The sequence below is a fragment of the Zeus faber genome, assembly GCF_960531495.2.
Source record: "Zeus faber genome assembly, chromosome: 4".
In the NCBI taxonomy this organism is placed as follows: domain Eukaryota; kingdom Metazoa; phylum Chordata; class Actinopteri; order Zeiformes; family Zeidae; genus Zeus; species Zeus faber.
Genome location: NC_137191.1, coordinates 11,189,014 through 11,209,441, shown reverse-complemented (window position 1 = coordinate 11,209,441; position 20,428 = coordinate 11,189,014). Strand labels below are relative to the sequence as shown.

The 20,428-nt window shown below is 41.6% G+C and overlaps 1 protein-coding gene across 3 annotated transcripts; it reads right to left on the bottom strand.

Annotated features, from left to right (window-relative positions):
- Positions 1-6,720: 6,720 nt before the first annotated feature.
- coq7 (coenzyme Q7 homolog, ubiquinone (yeast)) lies at positions 6,721-10,922 on the bottom strand. Of its 3 annotated transcripts, none has more exons than XM_079998428.1 (6): positions 10,767-10,922; positions 10,093-10,274; positions 9,798-9,912; positions 9,471-9,610; positions 8,618-8,686; positions 6,721-8,294 (listed from the first exon to the last, which is right to left on the bottom strand). In XM_079998428.1, exons 1-6 carry the CDS (start codon positions 10,813-10,815, stop codon positions 8,217-8,219), a joined length of 633 nt encoding a protein of 210 aa, XP_079854554.1. In that variant the 5' UTR covers positions 10,816-10,922; the 3' UTR covers positions 6,721-8,216. The 3 variants fall into 3 exon arrangements, with proteins under 3 accessions (XP_079854554.1, XP_079854555.1, XP_079854556.1); XM_079998429.1 differs by having other exon boundaries at positions 10,093-10,271; XM_079998430.1 differs by having other exon boundaries at positions 10,093-10,271; positions 10,809-10,916.
- Between the last annotated feature and the right edge of the window lie 9,506 nt (positions 10,923-20,428).

Genomic DNA, 20,428 nt, shown 5'->3' with positions numbered 1-20,428 from the left:
ATGAATGTGTGGATGGATGGATGGATCTGTTATGATTTTATTTAAATGTTTTTATCGCATTCTGACAATTCCAATTGTGTTCCTCCTTTATTATCTAAACCAGAAAACAAAAATTTATTTGCAAAATAAATAGAACTTCAGTCTTTATAAAGTAAAAAATAAAATAAAAATCAACATTTAACTCACTGGGCCACTATTTAGCATCTGCTAAAGACACAGACTGGGTATTTCAGGCAGATCTCTCTCTCTCTGTCCCCTTGGGATAGCTTGAGGGTGACGTACCACCATACACTTTTGGCGATCATGAGCACCAGGGCTCTAAAATCCTTATCAATTAAATGCACACCACCCTGACGTGTCAATCAAAGTCATTAATGACGTTGTGGGCGTCCGGGGCTACAATGCCGCATAGACCCTTGGCGGTGCTCGGGCTGAAGGGATGGCATGGTGAATCCAGGGCAAAGACAAGAAAGTGGCACTAAAGAGAACCAAGAGGCCATCTCTTTAAAAGTGACAAGAGCATATTTGTCTGCAATAACCACATATACATTTCAAGTCATAAACAGGACAGACAGATTTATCAAGGATCAGTGTGTATCAGTTTGGCGAATGAAAGAAAATGATGTTTGTCTCATTGTCAAATATTGCAAGCTATTTCAGTTACTTTCAACTTAGGCCAGAAAGAAACGTATTCTATTCAAAAGTATGCGTTTGAGAATGTATGCGCCTACGCGCAATAAAAACGAACCCAAATGACACTACTAAACCAAATTTGATCTCCCAAGCTGAACAATTCTTCATTCCTTCAGTTGTCTTGATCCATGCACACCACCATCTGTCTTCCCAGAAATCAATGCATCAATGTGTTTAACAGATACTTCAAAAAGCTGAGAAACCTGAGGAATTGCTGTAAATCTATCATCTTTTCACCAGAATGTCCCGAATGGATCTATGGCATTGCTGCTATTTTGTCTTTCTTTGATATTGGATTCAACAGAATGATATGCTTTCTTTCAGAATCGGCGGCCTATCAATGAATTAAACACTTGTGTTCCCCGCCTACCACAGCTCTGCTCTCAGAGCTTTCGAAGGCCCTATGTTGCCCATTCAAACATCTACGCGCACACTCATGCGTGGACATTGTGTCCAAGTGTGACAATGGACATACTTCTCATCATCTTGGACTTTATTTTGCTTTTTGAAAGCATTTTGCGGTAACCAGCTGCAGAATGTGTAGGGGTCTGATGAGACCTGTTCAACTTAACCCCGTCGGGGCCAAAGGCATGACCCAACGGACGGCATGTGAGGCATACTTTCTCGCCCCCCCCTATGTTGTTATTTTTCACAGCCAACCACCAAGGTCAGCGCACAGACACCTAAAGCCCGGGTGGTCCGGGCATTTTGTCTGCTGAGCATGTGTGTCATCACCAGTCGCGGGAGTTGAGAGCTCAGGCCGTGAGTGGGAATATTTGCCGGCTGATAGCTTCAAAGAACAACGCGCCGCAGAGCGCAGTCATATACAGGATTCTTCCAACGGCACCGCTACGCAGGGAGGTGGCAAGCGGCTGGTAAAAAAAAAAAACAACCCAAATCCAACCACATGAGCCATAAACATCCACCTGATGATATCCATATGGGCGGGGGTTCAATTGAGATCTGGGACATTGACCATCATTTGGATTTTTTAGCAAACCTATTGAAGTTATTTTTTCAATGAAACAAATGGCTGATCCGACAATTGGAATTTCATGGAAGTCCTTGAAGGTATCAGCGAGTTTGATCCCTTCTGAGAGGCTCGTATTGAATAAGGGAAAGGGGGAGGAAGTTGTAATCGATACCGCAAAAGAAATTGACAATATGCTGAAACATCACTCCGAATGGAGGGTAGCGGCCCCTGTGAAAACCTCAGGAGGAGAGATATGGAACCCGGGAGAAGTGACACTACCTCTATTCAATCAGCCGAGCTGACAGAGGAGGACTAAGCGGGATGAGGGGAAAAAGCCACTAAGGGTGCAGCAGTTAGAGATGGCCACTCCAGCCCTAAAACCAGGTGTTAAGAGGCCTCGCATGGTAACCTTCTGCAAACTGCCAAGCCATCAGCGTGATAGATGAAGGCGGGGGGGGGGTGCTGGAGTGTGGGCGATGGCAGGATGCAAAGTGTTGGAGTCGGGGGGAGCAGAGAGGTTGATGTAACTGGAGTAGAAACGGGTAGCTGACAAGTGGCTGCGGTGCCACACGAGAGGCTGCATGGGATTCTGATGGACTACTCATCCCCCACAACTCACCTCTAGCCACTTAATTGACATGCCGGTCGCACTGTCATCCTTGTAAAGTATGTTCAGCTGCAAGCATGAACACCGCCACGATCCTGGGTGCCAGCAAGGTGGTGGATTACGGTGAATGAAGAATGATTGAATAGCTGCGGGATTTAGAAGATCACACAACAAACATGTGCACGCCGTGATGGCCGGCAGAAAGAAAACGGAGCAACTGTTGTTATCAAAAAACCCCTGGACCCTTCGTTCACAATGACCTAAAATCTTAGCTTTTTCCCACTGCTGTCTTGGATCGAGCGGGGGGCGTCTATGCGGTGGGACATACCTCAGTGAATAGCATCGAATGTCTCTGGGGCTTATGACACAGTGGTGCAGCAACGTGGCCTTGGAGTCACGCTGGATCTTCCACCCAGCCTGTCACTGCAGTGATGTACTGTATATGAATCGAGGAGTCACACAATGCACCCGCACTCCACGGTGGGTCCCTCACATAAGTCCCTGATTGACAGCACACCCAGTGCAGGGCGCCGACACAGCCTTTGAAATACACAACCAATAAGCACAGATACACACCACAGTAAGGAGCAATTTGGGTAGAGTGAAAGGTGGTTATAGTTGCGTGAGTAATGTTTATAATAAATAAATAAATAAATAAATAAATAAATCGATAGATAAATAAACAAATAAATAAATAAATTAAAAACTGTCTGGGTCTGTAAATCCACCAAGCTGCTTTTAAAAATTATATAAATGTAATTTTGACAAAAGAAAAAGTGTTGTTTATTGTATATTTTCCATTGTATGTACTTAAATATATCGGCAACTGGTTCCATTTAAAGTGGTATTGAAAATGAAGACGCTCATGTCTTTGATGAAAAGGTTGAAGATTTAACGCCCATATTCTGCTATTGTTAATATACACCGATCAGCCACAACATTAAAACCACCACTAATAACCACTAATATTGTGTAACTCCCCCTCGTGCCGCCAAAACAGCTCTGACCCGTCGAGGCATGGACTCCACAAGACCTCTGAAGGTGTCCTGTGGCATCTGGCACCAAGACGTCAGCAGCAGATCCTTTAAGTCCTCGAAGATGTGAGGTGGGGCCCGCCAGGTGGGGCTCCGTTTTGGAGATGTTCTGACTCATTCGTCTGGCCGTCACAATTTGGCCCTTGTCAAAGTCGCTCAGATCCTTACGCTTACGTCCATTTTTCCTGCTTCCAACACATCAACTTAAAGAACTGACTGTTCGCTTTGCTGCCTAATACATCCCACCCCTTGACAGGTGCAATTTGAACAAGAGGAACAATGTTATTCACTTCACCTGTCAGTGTTTTTAATGTTGTGGCTGATCGCTGTGTGCCTGTGCCTCAACGAATAAAGGAAATTATTGTGCATGAACTGTTACATTATTTTAAATAAGTAACAATAGAGAAACTGTGGATTTTCCTGACCTTGCTTGTCTTTTGTAATCCTGCATATCGCCATGCCCGCTATAGGAGAGTGTATATTCTAAACACATCATCGCCAACACCTGCTGTTTGTGCACTGGTACTTAGGACATGAAAATGGAGCGGCATTTGATGTATTTGTCTTTCGAACATTTGTCTCTAGAATCTAACTGTTTTAAAATTGTATCTAAAATCTTTAATAATGAACATGACCTATAGACTGACCTTGGCAATTGATTATATATATTTTGTTCAAAGCAGCTCGTAGCTGCAGCTTAGCTGCTGCGGGGCAGGCAGTAAATCAGGAATTCCAGTTGAGGTGATGTCAGCGCTTTGCATCATGCGTTGTCACTTCACGCTGTAAGGACACGTGGACATGTGGCCGCAGCCTCAAAGCTATGCCCCCCCCAACCAAGATTTACAGTATCAGGGACATAAGGCGCCTGTGAAATCATATATCTCCATATACGTAGACCTTCCAGCTAAGTGGCATCATGGCATGTGTTGCATATAATGTAGCTCATTAATATTTCAGTGGGGAAAATAATCCAAAGAGTAGATTTGATTTAATTTATCCGCCCTGCACGCTACATCACTGAAGCATGTCAAAAATGGCATCTCACTACAGGTATTTACATGCATACTGCACAGTAAAAATGCTGTTCAGTATTTATAGAACCAGCCATTAGTGTCAGGGTGTTTTGAGCCAATGCCGCGGTTCTTGGACGGTTGACCTGAATAACCGGAGGAACATGAAAAGCTGCGGAGGGTCAGTTCACACTAACGGCCCCTCGCTTCCGCGAAACCCTCCAGTTTAAGGCTTGAGTGGGTCTGAAAGAACCGGATACCCAATGAAATTCACACTGATGAGCACATCTTCTCCGTTTTCAGGTGGTTGGTCCATTCCGCCGAGTGATATCGGATTCGCCGACCAAAAGGACACTCGTCAGGCGCTCAGCCAACAAAACCTACAGACATCGGGGATGCAAGGGCACGATACGCACGGCAGCATTTGGGAAGATTACGAAACCACCGCAGGACTCTGTGGATCAAATGACGCTCGACGAGTGTTTAAAAACAACACGATCCATCGTATTTCAACAAACTCTCCCTTTGGCTTGCAACAAAAATCATTGTGATCAGACCATTAAATGGATATAACGATCCCTAAACTGTTGATTATGAATGAAGGGCACTATTATGTTATAGATAGTTGTGGATGTATAATAATAAAATCCTTGATGCAGACGGCACCACGGATAGAAGTCCACCTTACGACAACTTCAAGACACGGTAAACCCATAATAAGGCACACCGCTTGACAATCGGCACAAACTCACAGTGAAACAATATGATCTGCATCCGAAAGCTTTTATGACTTATCTGGATTTATATGGCTCGTTCCCGCCAGAATTTACAACCCCAATTGTCCACGGCTGGTGTAATGGACCCATCTTGACTTTTATTGCCCTGCTGGAATTCTTGTTGCAGATTTCAGATGTCAGCGTATTGGATTCCTCTTGAGGCGTTTCAGGGAATATAACCTAAACAATTCATGCGTACACGGGCTGAAGGATGAAGGGAAGAGCTCTGTCGCCTAGATAAGACCATTCTTGGAAAAGAAAGAAAAGAAATACGCTTGCGCTCGGTTTTACACATCTGCCCTGCCCATTTATAATATTTCAATGTAATGTCAAACGGTGAGATATGAAATATCCAGTTAAATAGTAAATATTTCTGCCTTTGATGTGGATGTATCTCGTTCTGCATTATTACTGTTTTTTCTCAGTTGTTAACACACCAACGCTGTGTGAGACACGATGACCACAACCTGTAACTCTTGTGTCAGTCCCCTGAAATATTTCTGCTAAGATCAAGCACATTTCCTGCTTTACACTCAAGATTGCAGTTGTAAACCAGACTTTTTTTCAAAACACTACGGGCAATTCCCTACATTTGGCACAATCTTCATGGATAAAATCTCTTGGAACACGCAGACATTGAAAATGCTCAACTCCAATTTCCTTCTATCCACACTGACTCCGCCCACGGGCAAACACATGTTGCACGATTGTTCAATTAGCAATTAGAGGTTTACTGTAACAAGAGGGCCACAGGCGAGCTCTTCTGGAGCAATGGATGCCAACAAAGGAGAGAAAGGCACAGCAAGAGGAGGAGGACGAGGAGGAGGAAGAGAAACAGCAAGAGAAACAGCAAGACCAAAGAGAGCTATAATCTCTGATGAAATCCAGGCCACTTTAATCGACCATGTGGTCGACCACGGTCCAGCAATGAGGGCAACTGGGCAGAGAGTACAACCAAACTTGAGCAGGTTCACAGTAGCGTCCATTGTCCGGACTTTACGAAATAAGAACAGGTCAGAAATGTACTTTCATTACAGTATTGTAGTACTGTATATATATACAGTACTCAATGATCACTGTATACAGTACGTTGCTCTATTATTTATTCTGTACTTTACACATCCAACTTTGTATTTTTTTGGGATGTGTTTAGTTTATTGATGAAGATACAGTATTTTGGGAAAATATAAAAACATTTTTGTTTATATTACAGTATATTTGTGTGTTTTAAATTTAAACATTGGACAAAAACATTTTACAACAGACTACTGTACGTAGTAAGAATAACACTGAACATGCAAAAGGAATAAGTCCCGTGATAAGGCGTTGGTACAAGTGTTTTCCACTGATAGTAGTGTTTAACAATGAGCACATCAGTGTTTAATAGGTTTTTAGAAATGTCTTCTTAAATGATGCTGTGGTGTGTCATTTCAACACAAAAAAACATTTTGAGAGGACATAACATTGTTTGGAATGCAGGGTTCCATTTTGCAGGTTATTTGTGGAGTTTTGCCTTCTGTGTGTGTGTGTGTGTGTGTGTGTGTTTCTGGATTTGTGTGTAGAGTTTTGAGAATATGAGGTATTTTTTCAGAGAAAGTGTGTAAACAATTGAGAAAAACTGTAATACTTGACAGGCATCACTCGGGCTTTTATTTAACAGTTATTTTGCCAATTTTGTCATGTTTGTTGAGGTACAAATTGAGCTGTCCAGTTGTTGCTTTATTTAAAGATTTGCATCTTGCTGTAAAATGTCAGCACCATCAATCCGGACTTAATATGATAGATGATAGTTTTCAAACCTTTAAATGTCTTTCGTGGAGCAACATGAAAGTTATAAAGGTGTGTTAGTAAATGACCTTGGAAAGTGTATACGACATAAGAAATGGTGGACAATCGGCATCACTAAGTTCTCTTGTGAAAGCCTCACTAACAAACAACATTTGGTTATAACCAATGAACTCTCATGGTGGATACCAATTCTTTGAGAGTCAATGCGTAGCCATTTAGTTTAGATGATTTTTGTGCATCTTGGGCTGCATCACGACACAGTAAGGATGGATGACGGGGAGGAGCCTATTTTTATGGGTGGAGGCTGCAGTTACAACCACGCTGTAACTCTGGCAGTTATGATATGTGAACCATTCCCAGCCCAAAAAACATTATCTGACCTCATGCTGTGCAAAATAGCACATGATCTTCAAAATAGGATTTTTGTGAGGCTGCGTAATGCCCAGCTTCCATGAAGAGTACCTCTAGTGAAGGCAGAGAGGTAGGATGCAGATACGTCGGTCAATTTAGTGTATTCAAATCTTTTAAACTTTTGTTTTTCTTGCAGGAGAAATCTTGGTGCACCATACAACTCAAACATTGTTTGTCTTTAGCATCATAGTTGCATTTTCACACCAAAATGGAATTCAAGAAATGATGCTACACTAAGTTGTAACATTCAACGGCAGGCACATTGCATGTGAAGGGGGTCACATTGTATGCATCTCTATCCACTGGCATGTGATGGATAGCATTTTGAAAGTACTTTGGTCAGTACATGATGTACAGTAAGGACAAATAGATCCCTATACTGAAGAGGAGGGGTAGGAGGAGTAATAAACTCTTTGCCCAACTTGCTGAAAGGACCAATAGATTAGGGCCCTGGGCGAGCCTCTTGTCAATCCGTCATTCTCAGTGACCTTATGTACCCAGAACAGCTGTGAGGACACTTAACTGTACGTCCAGGATGACAAGCTATTGTGCAGCTTGACGTACAACCTATAATGTGTGAAGAGCGGAGAGCAAGTTAGAGGGCACTGATTGTGGGACACTGCCGACACCAATACGACCAGCAAAGTCTTCAACTAAATGACTGAAGCAGAAAAAACACCCGTGAAATGAGATCTCACAACAGTGTACCACGATCAAACTGGTAGTAGCTGGTGTTACTTTTAAAACTAGAACAGATTAAAGTGATGTTATTGCATTTATATAGACTATTGATTTTGATAAAAGAGTGCAAGGACAGGGGAGCTGTGATACATGCTTCATCAATGGACAACAATATTAATCATTTATTTTGTGCAAAATAAGTCCACTCGAAAACTAGTGGAAAATTAAAACAGAATTCGATAATTAAACCCGTTCAGATACATATATTGCAGCTTTGCAGCCCAGCTGTATTGCATTTTTTAGTAACCAGTATCCAGGTGCCTAAAACAAAACAGAAAACACATGACCATTACATTTCATTACGTGATTGTCACATAAATCACCCAGCAATACACAACACAGACTCAATATTTTATTTTGGGAAAAAGTGTGCGAGTAATGTCTTCTCTGACAAATACTGACCCTACCAACTACGAAGCTCTTAAAGAAACACAGGTTACTATTTGTTTAGGTTACTTAAAAAAAACAACCGTTAAAACACGGTTAATGTAATATAATAAACTTAAAATTATAGGGTTATAATTGCTTCATTGAATTTTTTATTTTCATTTAAAAGCAAAGGTAAATTGAGTAAATATGCTTACCAATTCAGCATCATTTGCCAATCCCGTATCGTGATGCTCCATCTCCTCATCTCGGAACTCCTTTATTACCTATCAAAAGAAACCAATATTATTATTCTTATTGAATTAGGTCTATTTGTTTAAGAAAATGTTTAAAGTACCTACAAACCTAAGGTTGCAATGAGAACTTGTTTTTTGACTGTGTGGTGGTCAAGATTATTAGTATTGCTAATAACCCATCTGTCTCATCTGATGAGCCAGATGGGGAAAGTCTACAAAGTTTAGATTAAAAAATAAATTTTAAAAAAGGCATTCAATATATTGAAACTGTGGGCCAGTCCAAAATTGTAACGACACTGAAAGGTAATAATGAATGTTATATTACTTTAAATGCAGATACCTTTAATGTGTCTGATTAATTATTTTGCTACAATGTATAATAATAATGACAAAAAGGAGCAGAAACAACAAGACTGGACACTAAAAAGATCTTTCCATGGCCTCTTACGAATAAGACAAATATTTGATTCAGTTATAGCACAATGTTTCACATTGGATGCTGAGAAGGTGCTTGAATCTTTGCATGGGTTGAATGTGAATGTATACCAGGTATCCCTAACATCTATTTCATTAATTACTAGTGATGTTGAGAGGGCCTCATCTGAGAGATTTATTTATAATTTTCTGCACCAAATTTTCACATCTCCCTTTAATGTTCTGGTGTTTTCATACTTCAGTGTGGTTACAGACTCTCCTGTGTAATGCAGGACACCCTACACACATTTAGGGTCATCCACATTAACTCAGCGTTTTACGCATTTAAGTACAAAAGGAAGCAAGAGGGCGAGTGGGGAGAAATAAGTGGCCGACTCACTGTAAGGAGTTCAGTGTATCTCTCTGGGTCGTTTTCCATGAGGGCTCTGATTTGGCTGTTGTAGTGCTCTGAAATGCTCTCCTCTACGGCCACCGTGCAGGCCATTGCCCCCTCCTTGCCCAGGAGAGCTGTAGATGCTCCTATAAGAGACAAAACATTTTTTTATTTTAGGTACATGAGACATCCTGAAAAGCAACATTTTACTATATGTAGACTAGTTTCACGCTATAAACTAAGAGATTCAAGGTTTTAAGTGCAAGTGTTATTTCATTATTACTTTTCAATGGCTGACTTCGATTGAAAACAGACTGTATGCTCTGTACCTACCCAATAGAAACCCTGATAAGTTCCACAGCGGCAACAGTAAAGTTGGCCGAACCCTGTTCTCAGCGAGGATTTCACTGAATTTCTCAAGGTGTTTCTTTTCTTGATCCCACATTTGCTATAGATAAAACAGTCAGCAAGTGAATCTTCACTGAAATTCAGTTCCTTTTACAACACTGATAAAGTGGGATTACAGGTGAAGTAGTATTGCGATTGCAGATAAGTGTTGAGTCTCTTGAATTTTGGACAGTGGGTCTTTGTTTTCAGACAACCCCAGGATGATACTTTGTGTCCGTACCTGGATGAGAGGCCCCGTTTGAGATCTTCCCAACACTGCCATCTGGCCAGCGTATATACGGTTGGCACCATATTCCCCGGCGTGGTCCACACGCAGAAATCTGTCCAGCATTGCTTTCTCCTCACTGTCTCGTGGAGGCGGGAGCACGACATAAGCTCGAGAGCTCAGGGGAGCAGGGACTGCTAGAATGACAAATACTGTCCATTTAGTGCTGTACTGGCAAAAGGGGCATTCCTGCAGGATGATGTAAAGTAGGGCTAGGTGACTTCACAAGATATGAATCTATAGCAATATGAATATTATGATCAAGCAGGTAGAGAAAGACATTTTTTTCAGCCTCAAAGACATATCCTGATATAACAATAACCAAAATCCCAGACAATAACCAGCCTCATATCATACTGTTAATATTATGATGACATATTGCCCAGCCCTCAGTTAATCTTCTTTATAAAATTGATATTATTATAATTATTATTGTTATTTTTTTACTAATGCTTATTAAAAAGGGTTATTCGTATTGACACTAGGTAGTCTTAAGTTGTATATAGTTGGATAACATGTCAATCTGACACGTGTCATGAATCTTTATTAAAATTGCAATGATCCACAACATGTTATCCGAGCAGGTTGTCTCAAGTGTTTAAGCTAGCTGCTGCTGTTGTTCATCTTACCGCTGCACCGCAGACATTCTCTGAAAACGCGCGGCCACTCACGCTGCATGGTCACCGAGAAGAGTTTTTGTTTTTACGTCTTTCAAAACTATTTGGGAAAACTTCGTCCTGGTGTCTGGTTCTATGCAGTTGTCATTGAGGAGATCGGCCCGTCGGTGCGTCGCCGATTTATGACGTCACCACGCGACGACGCGCCCTGACCCCAAACAAGATTTTCCCTTTTTTTTTATTTTTTATTTGTACTTTATGGAAGCGTCATTTAAATTCACCCAAATACTTGTTTTTATCAGTAAATGTTATATTCGTAAATGTATTATTGTTTTATTCTGTAAGTGAGTTCAAGTTATAGACTAATTATTTGTAATCATCAGGTGTTTAATATTATTGAACTGTCTCAGTGTGCTCTTTGTTGTCACCGTTCCTCTTAATAAGTTGTGAAACTTGTTGAACTGTTTTTCTACTTTTTTTTTATTGTTTATTGTTGACTGTCACTATTTCCTCACATTAAATACGCTTTAAATGATTCATTTATTTACCAGTTCCGTGGTTCGCCTGATCAGTTCGTCATGTATGAGCTGTTTCTTATATTGTTTAGGCAGTTTTACTCCTAAAATAACGGAGCGGATAATGAAGGAATTAGGGGACGTTCGCTGTTATTTGTGATGGTCCATAGATGGCAGCCTTGCACAAAGATAGTACTTTGTTTCCTTTGGAGCGCTTCACTGCAGTCCGACCACACAGTTTGCAGGATAATGCTATTTAAAAATCATCAATTCAGAGAGGTATCTTCAGGATCAAATTAGTTCACTTTCCACTTTGTCATTGTCAGTTGTTATTATTATAATTATTATTATTATTATTATTATTATTATTATTATTATTATTATTATTATTATTGTTGTTGTTGTTGTTATAATAATAATAATCATAATAATAATACATATTATTATTATTACCATTATGAATATTATGAATATTATTAGTATTATTATTATTATTATTATTATTAATAATAATCACAATAATCATCATCATAGCATTCATAGTATTCATAATAATAATATTATTATGAATACTATTATTATCATGATTATTACTACTATTATAATTATAATAATAATTATTATTATTATTATTATTATTATTACATGTCAGGATTATTTCCCATATTATTTCCCAGAATCCTTTCATCAGGCCCAAGCATTCGTGGAATGATGGGTCTGACTGCTACGGGGCTGTGATGGTCCTGAGTAAACAGGGTTAGGGACGACGGGTGGCGGGTGTGTCAGTCTATTTGTGGTGAGACGCAGCGTGTGTTTCTCTGTCTGTCTAACTTTGGGTGGCGGTGCACATGTGTCTGCACACTCTGTCTGTGTGTGTGTGTGTGTGTGTGTGTGTGTGTGTGTGTGTGTGTGTGCGTGTGTGTGTGTGTGTGTGCGTGCGTGTGTGCGTAATAGGAGTCACATAAGGGAACATCCCCGTCGTGATTTCAAGGAGCCGGTTCCAGATGCAGGTCCATGCATTGACCTTGGGGCTCAGGCTGGAGGGAGGGGAACGCGACCATGTCAAGAGAGTCTTGCAACACGCTGGAGTCATGATGCAGGATTTGGAGGGCAAACCTCTCAACACGTGTGGTTTTCAGAAAGGCTTTAAGGAGTTGTCTGACATATGTAACCCTCTACCTTCATACAGCTTTGTCACTTTCGTTGCGTTTGTTTACTTAGCTACACTAAAGTGCTGAAAGAAACATTTCACCGCTGTAAGAAGAAAAAAACTTCACTTTGCGGCAGCTGAACTGGCTATAAATCTGGAGTGGATCAAAACAAAAACCGCAGTGCTGGAGAAAGAGTGAGACACTGTAATATACGTATGTCTATGTGAGTCTTACCTGTGTGTGTGTGTGTGTGTGTGTGTGTGTGTGTGTGTGTGTGTGTGTGTGTGTGTGTGTGTGTGTGTGTCTGTGTGGGTCTACACACCCTTGCTCCGAGGCTCTGGTCAGACAGTGCATAGCTGTGGTGGGACACAGGCTAAGGGCCTCTGGGCTTCAGTTAGTCAACAATGTCTGCTCTCACAGAGGGAGACATGATGGGCCCGGTCTTGCCTGGTCTCTGCCTCGTGTGGTAAGACACCATAGCCACTGTTTGTGTTTGTGTGCGTGCGTGTGTGATTGTGTGTGTTTTAAAAACGGCCAAACTATAAGTGGCGAGAATGCATATATTTTGATATTTCACCTGTTGTATTTGTGTGTTCTCGTTATTTCATGGCATTATTCGTATTCCATTACTTCACAAATCAGCAATGACAGCCACGCACTGGTCCATCAAAAAGAGGCACAGACCATTTACATGTATATATGCCTATAATAACCTCCAGTGTAGATTGATTGTGTACAGTGCAAAATATACAAATATAAAATAGTAAGTAAAGTTATATATATTAATATAGCTTATATATAATTTTTAACTTAAATTTGCTGACAAAAAAATGCAAATCTTACAACAAAAATTAAATGGTGTGGGTGAATTTGTATAAATTGAATAAAGTAAATATATTTAAAAAATACTTCTAAAATAATAATACTTAAAATATATACAAACAAAGTAATTGTAATTTTGCTGCAACCCTACAGCAATGCCTTAACGGCCCACTAGGGGGATGCGGACCCCAGTTTGGGAACCTCTAAATTAAAATACCCATTGTGAGCTCCATTATAAATAAAATTGATTATGATTTTGGCTGATCAGAGACCTAGATTGAGAATTGTGTAACTGCAAGGGAAATGGACGATTTTAAAAGATGATATCCAGCAACGATGAGTCAACGACTGTGCTGACATACAGTACATAACGGCCTGATGATTGACTGTTATGAGATAAGTTGCTTTGATTCACAACTCACACACCCTGGTAATCAAATGCGATAAAACTTAACAATGTTTCTTTAAGCTGTGTAGCGTCCATCCATCCATTGTGTTAACCAGAGTTTCTGGTTCAGGGTCACAAGGGGCCAGCAGCCGATTCCAACTCATGATGAGTGTCACTTTATAATTTGTGATGATTTAAAAAGCCGTCCCGAAGAAAATGTATGAAAAACCTTTTTGATCATGTTATTTTGTTGCGGAAGAGTGTTTGTTCACTTTAACCATGTTTCAAAATCAAATTTCACTCTATAGTTCCCTATATTATTGTTTATTGCCCACTTCTACAGGGAGTTCACACAACCTCAAAAACATTGCAATTCACTAATTCTGCGGTATTCCCCTTTGACAGAAAAAATCCCTTCAACTAATAGCTGCCTTGCAGATGTTTACCGATCTAACTTTCTCTCCTATGCTGAGCACACTTGGCCGACGGAGAAATTAAAGTTATGCAGCATTGTTTAAAAACTACTTTTATAGCTTGGTGGTATATCCCTGCGGAAAAGGCAAGATGTGTCGTAAAATAAAAGACACAAAAAAGATTCATTTTCTGATTCAAATTCACAAAGTTGCCAAAAAAGCAAACAACCACTCAACCTTTTTTTATAGAGGGGCTATATATGATTAAAACGAGGGAAAAAGTTGTGTTTCTTATATTATTTAATTGTTTGCACTTGTTGTGCGCCAATCAGACCTGGTTAACTGCTCCAAACTGCCTGTTTTCGCGGACTTTGGAGAATGTGTTGTGTCTGGTTGAGCTTAAATGGCCTGGGTCTGTTTTGAATGATTCTTTAACTGGTTGGTTGCACTAGACCATTATTTAAACCAGTATTTAAATCTGAACCCTGCAAGTTTAGGCTCAGACTGTGTTTTCTGAATGAGCCAAAAATGATAATAACCACTCTTCCAGTCAGATAGGAGGCCCCTCATTACTTACAACTTTATAGTTTCTATGGCCACCCGGTGCAAGACTGTTTATGGATAACGCGTAAACAGGCCAGAGAAAATTAGGTGAATGGCCAAGTTCAAAGAAATTAAAATGTTGACCTCTGTTGCAAATGTGGACATGCCGGTTAGTTTGTATGGGACGATGATCTACGAAATAAAAAATTGATAAATTTTCCCAAATAAAATGTTGCCAGAGAATAATATACTGTATACAGTATATTCTGGCTGAAGTAAGAGCTGAGACATTTTAAAACAATGCATACTTTTACTCTTTTTCCCGGGAGGCGCAAATGCTGAGACAGATAAAAAATGATTAAGAGCTGCGATTTCTTTTCGAGGGTGTGTTGGCAAACCAAACGGTCTTTATTTATGAAGCCTATCATTTACCTCATATTTCCTGTTCGCCACAGGATGTGGCTCTCATTATCCCCCTTGGTCTTGCTTTTCCACATGCTTTCCGGAAGTTATACTCTTCTCCACTGCGTTAATGAAGGACGGAGTGCGGAGTGGAGACCAGACAGAGGTGATGCAGGCTGCTTGGGCTGAAAAAGCACATTCTTTAGCGTTGGAAACACGATTAAATGTAATGCTCAGCCTCTTTGTACATATTATGCAATTATCTTATAACGGGAGTGCTGTCCAAAAGAATAACTCGGTAGATAATGCGCATAGCATCGCATTAGTACTGAAAACAAATTTGAAACACACAGTGCATGAAAACAATAAATTGTTGGACAAATTGGGCACTTTCATAATTATTGTGCGTCGTAGTGTCTGTAATAGAAATTGACGAATACCAGAATAAACAACCTGTGACTGTAACAGAATTTTGATGAGAAAAACAGACTGTGTATTTTGTTTTCCTGGCTCACTGCTTCGCCCAGACTATATTTCAAATCCACACTGTACTCGTCCCACTGGTTTTCCACCCTGAACAAAACAATGTTTACACAGTGGATAAACATTTCTTGGTAGGGGTGAACGCTCCCTAATAAATACCACTACTAAGGTCCCTGGCCTCCCACTCAGTTTTTCTTGGTGATATTTTTAGAGGGCGCCCGGTCAGTAATCATCAAATAAAAGGAATTGTTTTTGTCGACATGCTTCTTACCGCTCCGATGCGGTGGCTTGTGACGCGGCGAAGCGTCTCTACGTCACAGTGAGTGGGAGCAAGGCTCCACTCTCTATTACGGGGGAGCCAGTCTCCAAGGTTATTGGGCCACTATACGACTGGGACCGTCCCGTGGATTTCCACTTTCTGCTATTTCAGGCTTAGAGCAGGTCTGTTTCCAGTTTGCAGAGAAGCCTCAACATCCTATTAAGCATTGTTAAAGTAGCTGAGAAATGTTTACTCGGTTGGTGAACTGAGATCCTGTGCAGATACTGTGCCAGACAGATTGAGGGTAAATACAATGGGATAAAAGGATGGATGGAATGATATATGGATGGGTGGTTGAAAGGATGGACGGATAGGTAGATGAAACAACAGGACGGATTGATGGATGAAAGGGTATATGGACGGATGGATTGTTGGATAGATGACAGGATGGATGGATGGACAGAAGGACAGATAGATGATGGATGGATGGGTGAATGGATGGCCAGATGGGCAGATGGATGAAAGGTTGGATGGACGGATGGATGATAGATGGACAAAAGGATGGATTCATGGGTGGATGGATGATAAGAGAATGGATGGATCAAATGATGGATGCATGCATGAAAGGATGGATGGATGGATGGATGGGTGAGTGGATGATAGATGGATGGATGGATGGAAGGACAAAAGTAAGGATCCATGGATGGATGGATGGATGGATAAAAGGCTGGATGGATTGGTGGATGGATGGACGGATGGATGGATGGATGGACGGATGGATGGATGGACGGACGGATGGATGGACGGACGGATGGATGGATGGATGGATGGATGGATAATTTTGTCAATAGCTAAATGCCAATGCATACTGCATCAACTTTGTCAGTTACTTATTGAACACTTTCATTCTGTATTTAACATATGATATTTTAAAGCTGAATTTTGTGTTAAGGTAAACTGTTTTAATCATCATACATTTAACCATCACCATGCAGATTCATATAGCAGATTCATATTCAGATTTACCCATAATATGGGTAAACTAAGAATTGCCAAAATGGGGAGTTAAATCTGGGCGAGGCGGTGTGCGGTCAGTCGGTCAATGCCGTTATAAGTGAAACTTCAAAACGCCTCTTAAACATAAAAGTGTCACACAGCAAAAAAAAAACCCAAAAAAACAATGGCGTGCTTATGAACAAGAGGTCTTCAAACGTCGAAAAAATGAGGGCATTCGTGTGCTTTGCCCGGAGCGTGACCATGGTCCACTCATGTTGTCACATAAATCGTTGGTTCTTTTTCTTCGGAGGACACTCGTCATTACCAGATGCATCACACGGTCTTGATGGAAACAATAAAAAATAAATAAAAATAAAGAAACTTGGAAAATTGGAAAATTGTTTCTTCATTCGAAGTGTGTGAGATGGGTATATTTGGTTTGCAAGCCTATAACGCAACTGGGCCTCCAACTCCAACTCCACAGGGCAACATATATCAAAAGCTTACTTAGCATAGCTGTCATATGAAGACTTTATCTTCGAGCTCTAACCCTTTTCAACAAACAAACAATATGAATTGATCATTGTGAAATATTTCGAAACCTTTTCGGCGAGTGGTTGCGCGCGAAACAGACGGACTATTTTAGACGTGTCTCCTCCGCCGCCACCTCCATTCCTCTGCTTGGCCGCCTCCCCGCGTGGTTTTCCTCTGGAAGGTAATCACAGCGTGTCTCATCATCGACACTTCCTTGTTCCAGAGGCCGTTGGGGAGGCGACGGCGAGCTATATCTGCAAGTCTGAAGGAGAAAACAAGCGGTTTCGGAGCGTCTGAGGTTAGGGAGTTTTGGAGCTCAGAGCCACCTGGGAAACTGAGCGAGCGCCTGCGTCACTGACCCCGATGACGGAGGTCAAGGTTGCCGCGTTGGGGACTGTCCATATAGGATTAGGCCTGGGACCTTTATTCTTCTGGGGTAAATCATCAGAAATCATTACGACTCGTGAGAGTCTTTTTTTCTCGTAAATGAGAGACTGTCGCTTGGGGCTGCCAAGGTAGCAAGGTGGTAAATGCTTCGGGGAGGACGGCACTCGGCGGTGGCTCGCGAGACGGGGCTGGCGCGGTAGGCAAAAAACTTCAAACATTCCAACCCAGACGGGGACCCACGGGCGCACACACACACACACACACACACATCATAATCAGCAATTTTCGAGCGATGATGGACAGCATGGTACTGTCTGTTGACAAAATGAAGGAAGAGTGCTCGGGTCCCAGTTCAGGGGAAGAGAGGCAGACAGGATGAGGGGATTGCAGGAGGGGGAGACTGGGGGAAAGAAGGGGTGGGGGGGGGATGGAGAGGAAGTCAGGGCCCAGTTTTAATTGCTCGCGTAGGCCGACACATTTAGATTTACAGCCCGTGCTGGAGCTCTGCCACTCGCTTAAAAGTGCTTATTTAAAAGAAAAAGGAGATATTTTGCCCGCTTGTTGCCTAATCGGTTTCAGGGCCCTCCCTTTGCTTTTGCTTTTGCTGTTGCTAAATTTATCGCCCCCTTGCTCAAACGTAAGAGCCCAAAATGACACCATTATTTTGACTAGACTGTTTTCCCCCCTCTGGGACGGGGGCCAGGGGAAGTGTAGGTGACCCGGCCCGGTTAACCACAGTTAGACCATGAGTTGGCTGGGCCCTGCCACCCCCGCAGCCACCCCTCTGCCTCCGCCACCGCCTGCCAGCCCTGGATTACTACCACTACATACCATCACCACAAGTGGCCCGGCTCCAGCGCCGGCCTCCCATTGGCTCACGCCGAACTCAGTTTTTCTTCCCATTGGTGTAAACAGTCTGCTGTCTGGCCATCAACTGGCAAAGAGCAGCCCTGGATCATTGTTTTTATAGGCCAGACAGTCATTATGGGTGTATGTTTGGGTATGCTATCCACCTAGGGGCACTACCACTACTTTGCACATCGCTTCCTAATTATTTTGTTTGGATGTTGTTGGAGAATTCTTACCACATGGACGGTGAGATAAACCCCGCTTCGCTACAGGAAACAAACTGGGAATATATTAATGCAATTTATTCCGCAGAATAAGGAGAGATGCAGGCAGATACGCTTTAAAAGCAGTGAGTGGCTCCACACCCAGACCTTGTTTCCGCTGGACGGACTTGCTTGAGAGAGTGAGAGGTTGCGTGTCATCAGTTTAGGTGTCATTCACAACACCACGCCCCCGCACGGCAGGTCACCCGGTGCGTCGCTCGTACGATTATTAACAGTCAAAGTTCGGTCCGAGTTACAATCTTACTGTGCTGAAACAGGAGTAAACCCCGGAAATTCCTGGATAGGACAAAACCCCTTTAAATACCCTCAGCCCGTCTTTATTATCTTCACGCACAGATGATTAACTTAGAATGTGATCTAACCCCCGCAGGATGAAGAAACAAAGAATTGATTAACTCAGAGGACAGTGGCCGTGTATAGCAAGTTACAAAAGGCAATTTGTTTATGTAAGACGTGTTAAACATCATTCAAAGCATTAATCATCTGCATTTTCTATCACAATGTGCTTGTGCGTGTGTAGGCAGGTGTGTGTATTTGTAATAATATGTATATTTAATTACATTTGTCCAAAGACTAACTTGTTTTGGTTCTTTAAAAAAAGACTTAATTTAGCAGATGTTTCTTTATGTTCCCTCATTTTGGTATATTAAATTGTTCTTAATTCTCATTTGAGTCATTGGACAGTGTGCGAGCGGCTGCAAGCTGATATATGTTGCGCAACATTGCAAATTTGCCCCTACGAGGGAAGAGAAACGCAAAGCAGAGCACGGTTCCTCAAAAATCTGCACGGTTCATGGAAAACTAATGCACCCTAACTAAAACAGATAGGACCTTCCCTCTAAATGGCAGCTCACGGAAATGCCTAAAACCTGTTTTCATCCGGTATCAATCAGAATAGATCCTGTTTTTTTTTCGCAGCTGCCCAGTTGCTGTAAGTTGTATCTGTCAAAATATACATTTCACCACGTCAGTCTAAAATACTTCAATTCAGGTACATTTTTAAACACAGAACTTGAGAACAAAAGGTGTATTATGCACCGTGTTATGGTATTCTACAGGTCCCAAACCCTCAGCCGACCGCACTGGTTGCGGTACACTGGCCTGTTATTGGAACTGAGTGTTTGGGACCATTTCTCGCTGGTGGGAACGCTCCACTCGGCCTGCGGGGCGGAGACATAAAGAAACATTCATTCCGACGTTCCTCTTGTTTGAGTTTTGGTCTGTTAAGTTTGCGTGTTTGATCCGCCCCAACTTAATCATGGCATTAACCCCCCTCTATGCTATCATAAGGCATAATATTAGAGGTCCTTATAGTATATGTCCAAAATGAACCTGCAGGTTAAACCTGGAACAACCGTCCCCACTTTATTTCCAGAAAACCAACCGAGCCACGCCCTAACGCTGATAGCACCTCTTATCACCTTAAAACCTCCCTTAAAGTCAGTCTCTCTCTTCACTACATGACATGATTATTGGCGTTTTTTTTCACCAGGGAATAATGTCAGCAAAGAAGCGATGCCTGGAAGGGAAAAAAAAAAAAGAAAAAAAGATGACTCATTTTCTTATAAGAATAATATTTGCACGTGGCTAGACACAGGGTCCAATGGGAGTCTGTCGTTCTGCTGAACTTTCCGTGTTTCTCCGCTGT

Bases quoted from the DNA above. Each gene is read 5' to 3' on its own strand.
- coq7 (XM_079998428.1), bottom strand. From the start codon at position 10,815: ATGCAGCGTGAGTGGCCGCGCGTTTTCAGAGAATGTCTGCGGTGCAGC. The intron at 10,275-10,766 runs GTAAGATGAACA...TTGTCATTCTAG, and splicing joins AGAATGTCTGCGGTGCAGCG to CAGTCCCTGCTCCCCTGAGC. The intron at 8,687-9,470 runs GTGAGTCGGCCA...TTCTTTTGATAG, and splicing joins GATACACTGAACTCCTTACA to GTAATAAAGGAGTTCCGAGA.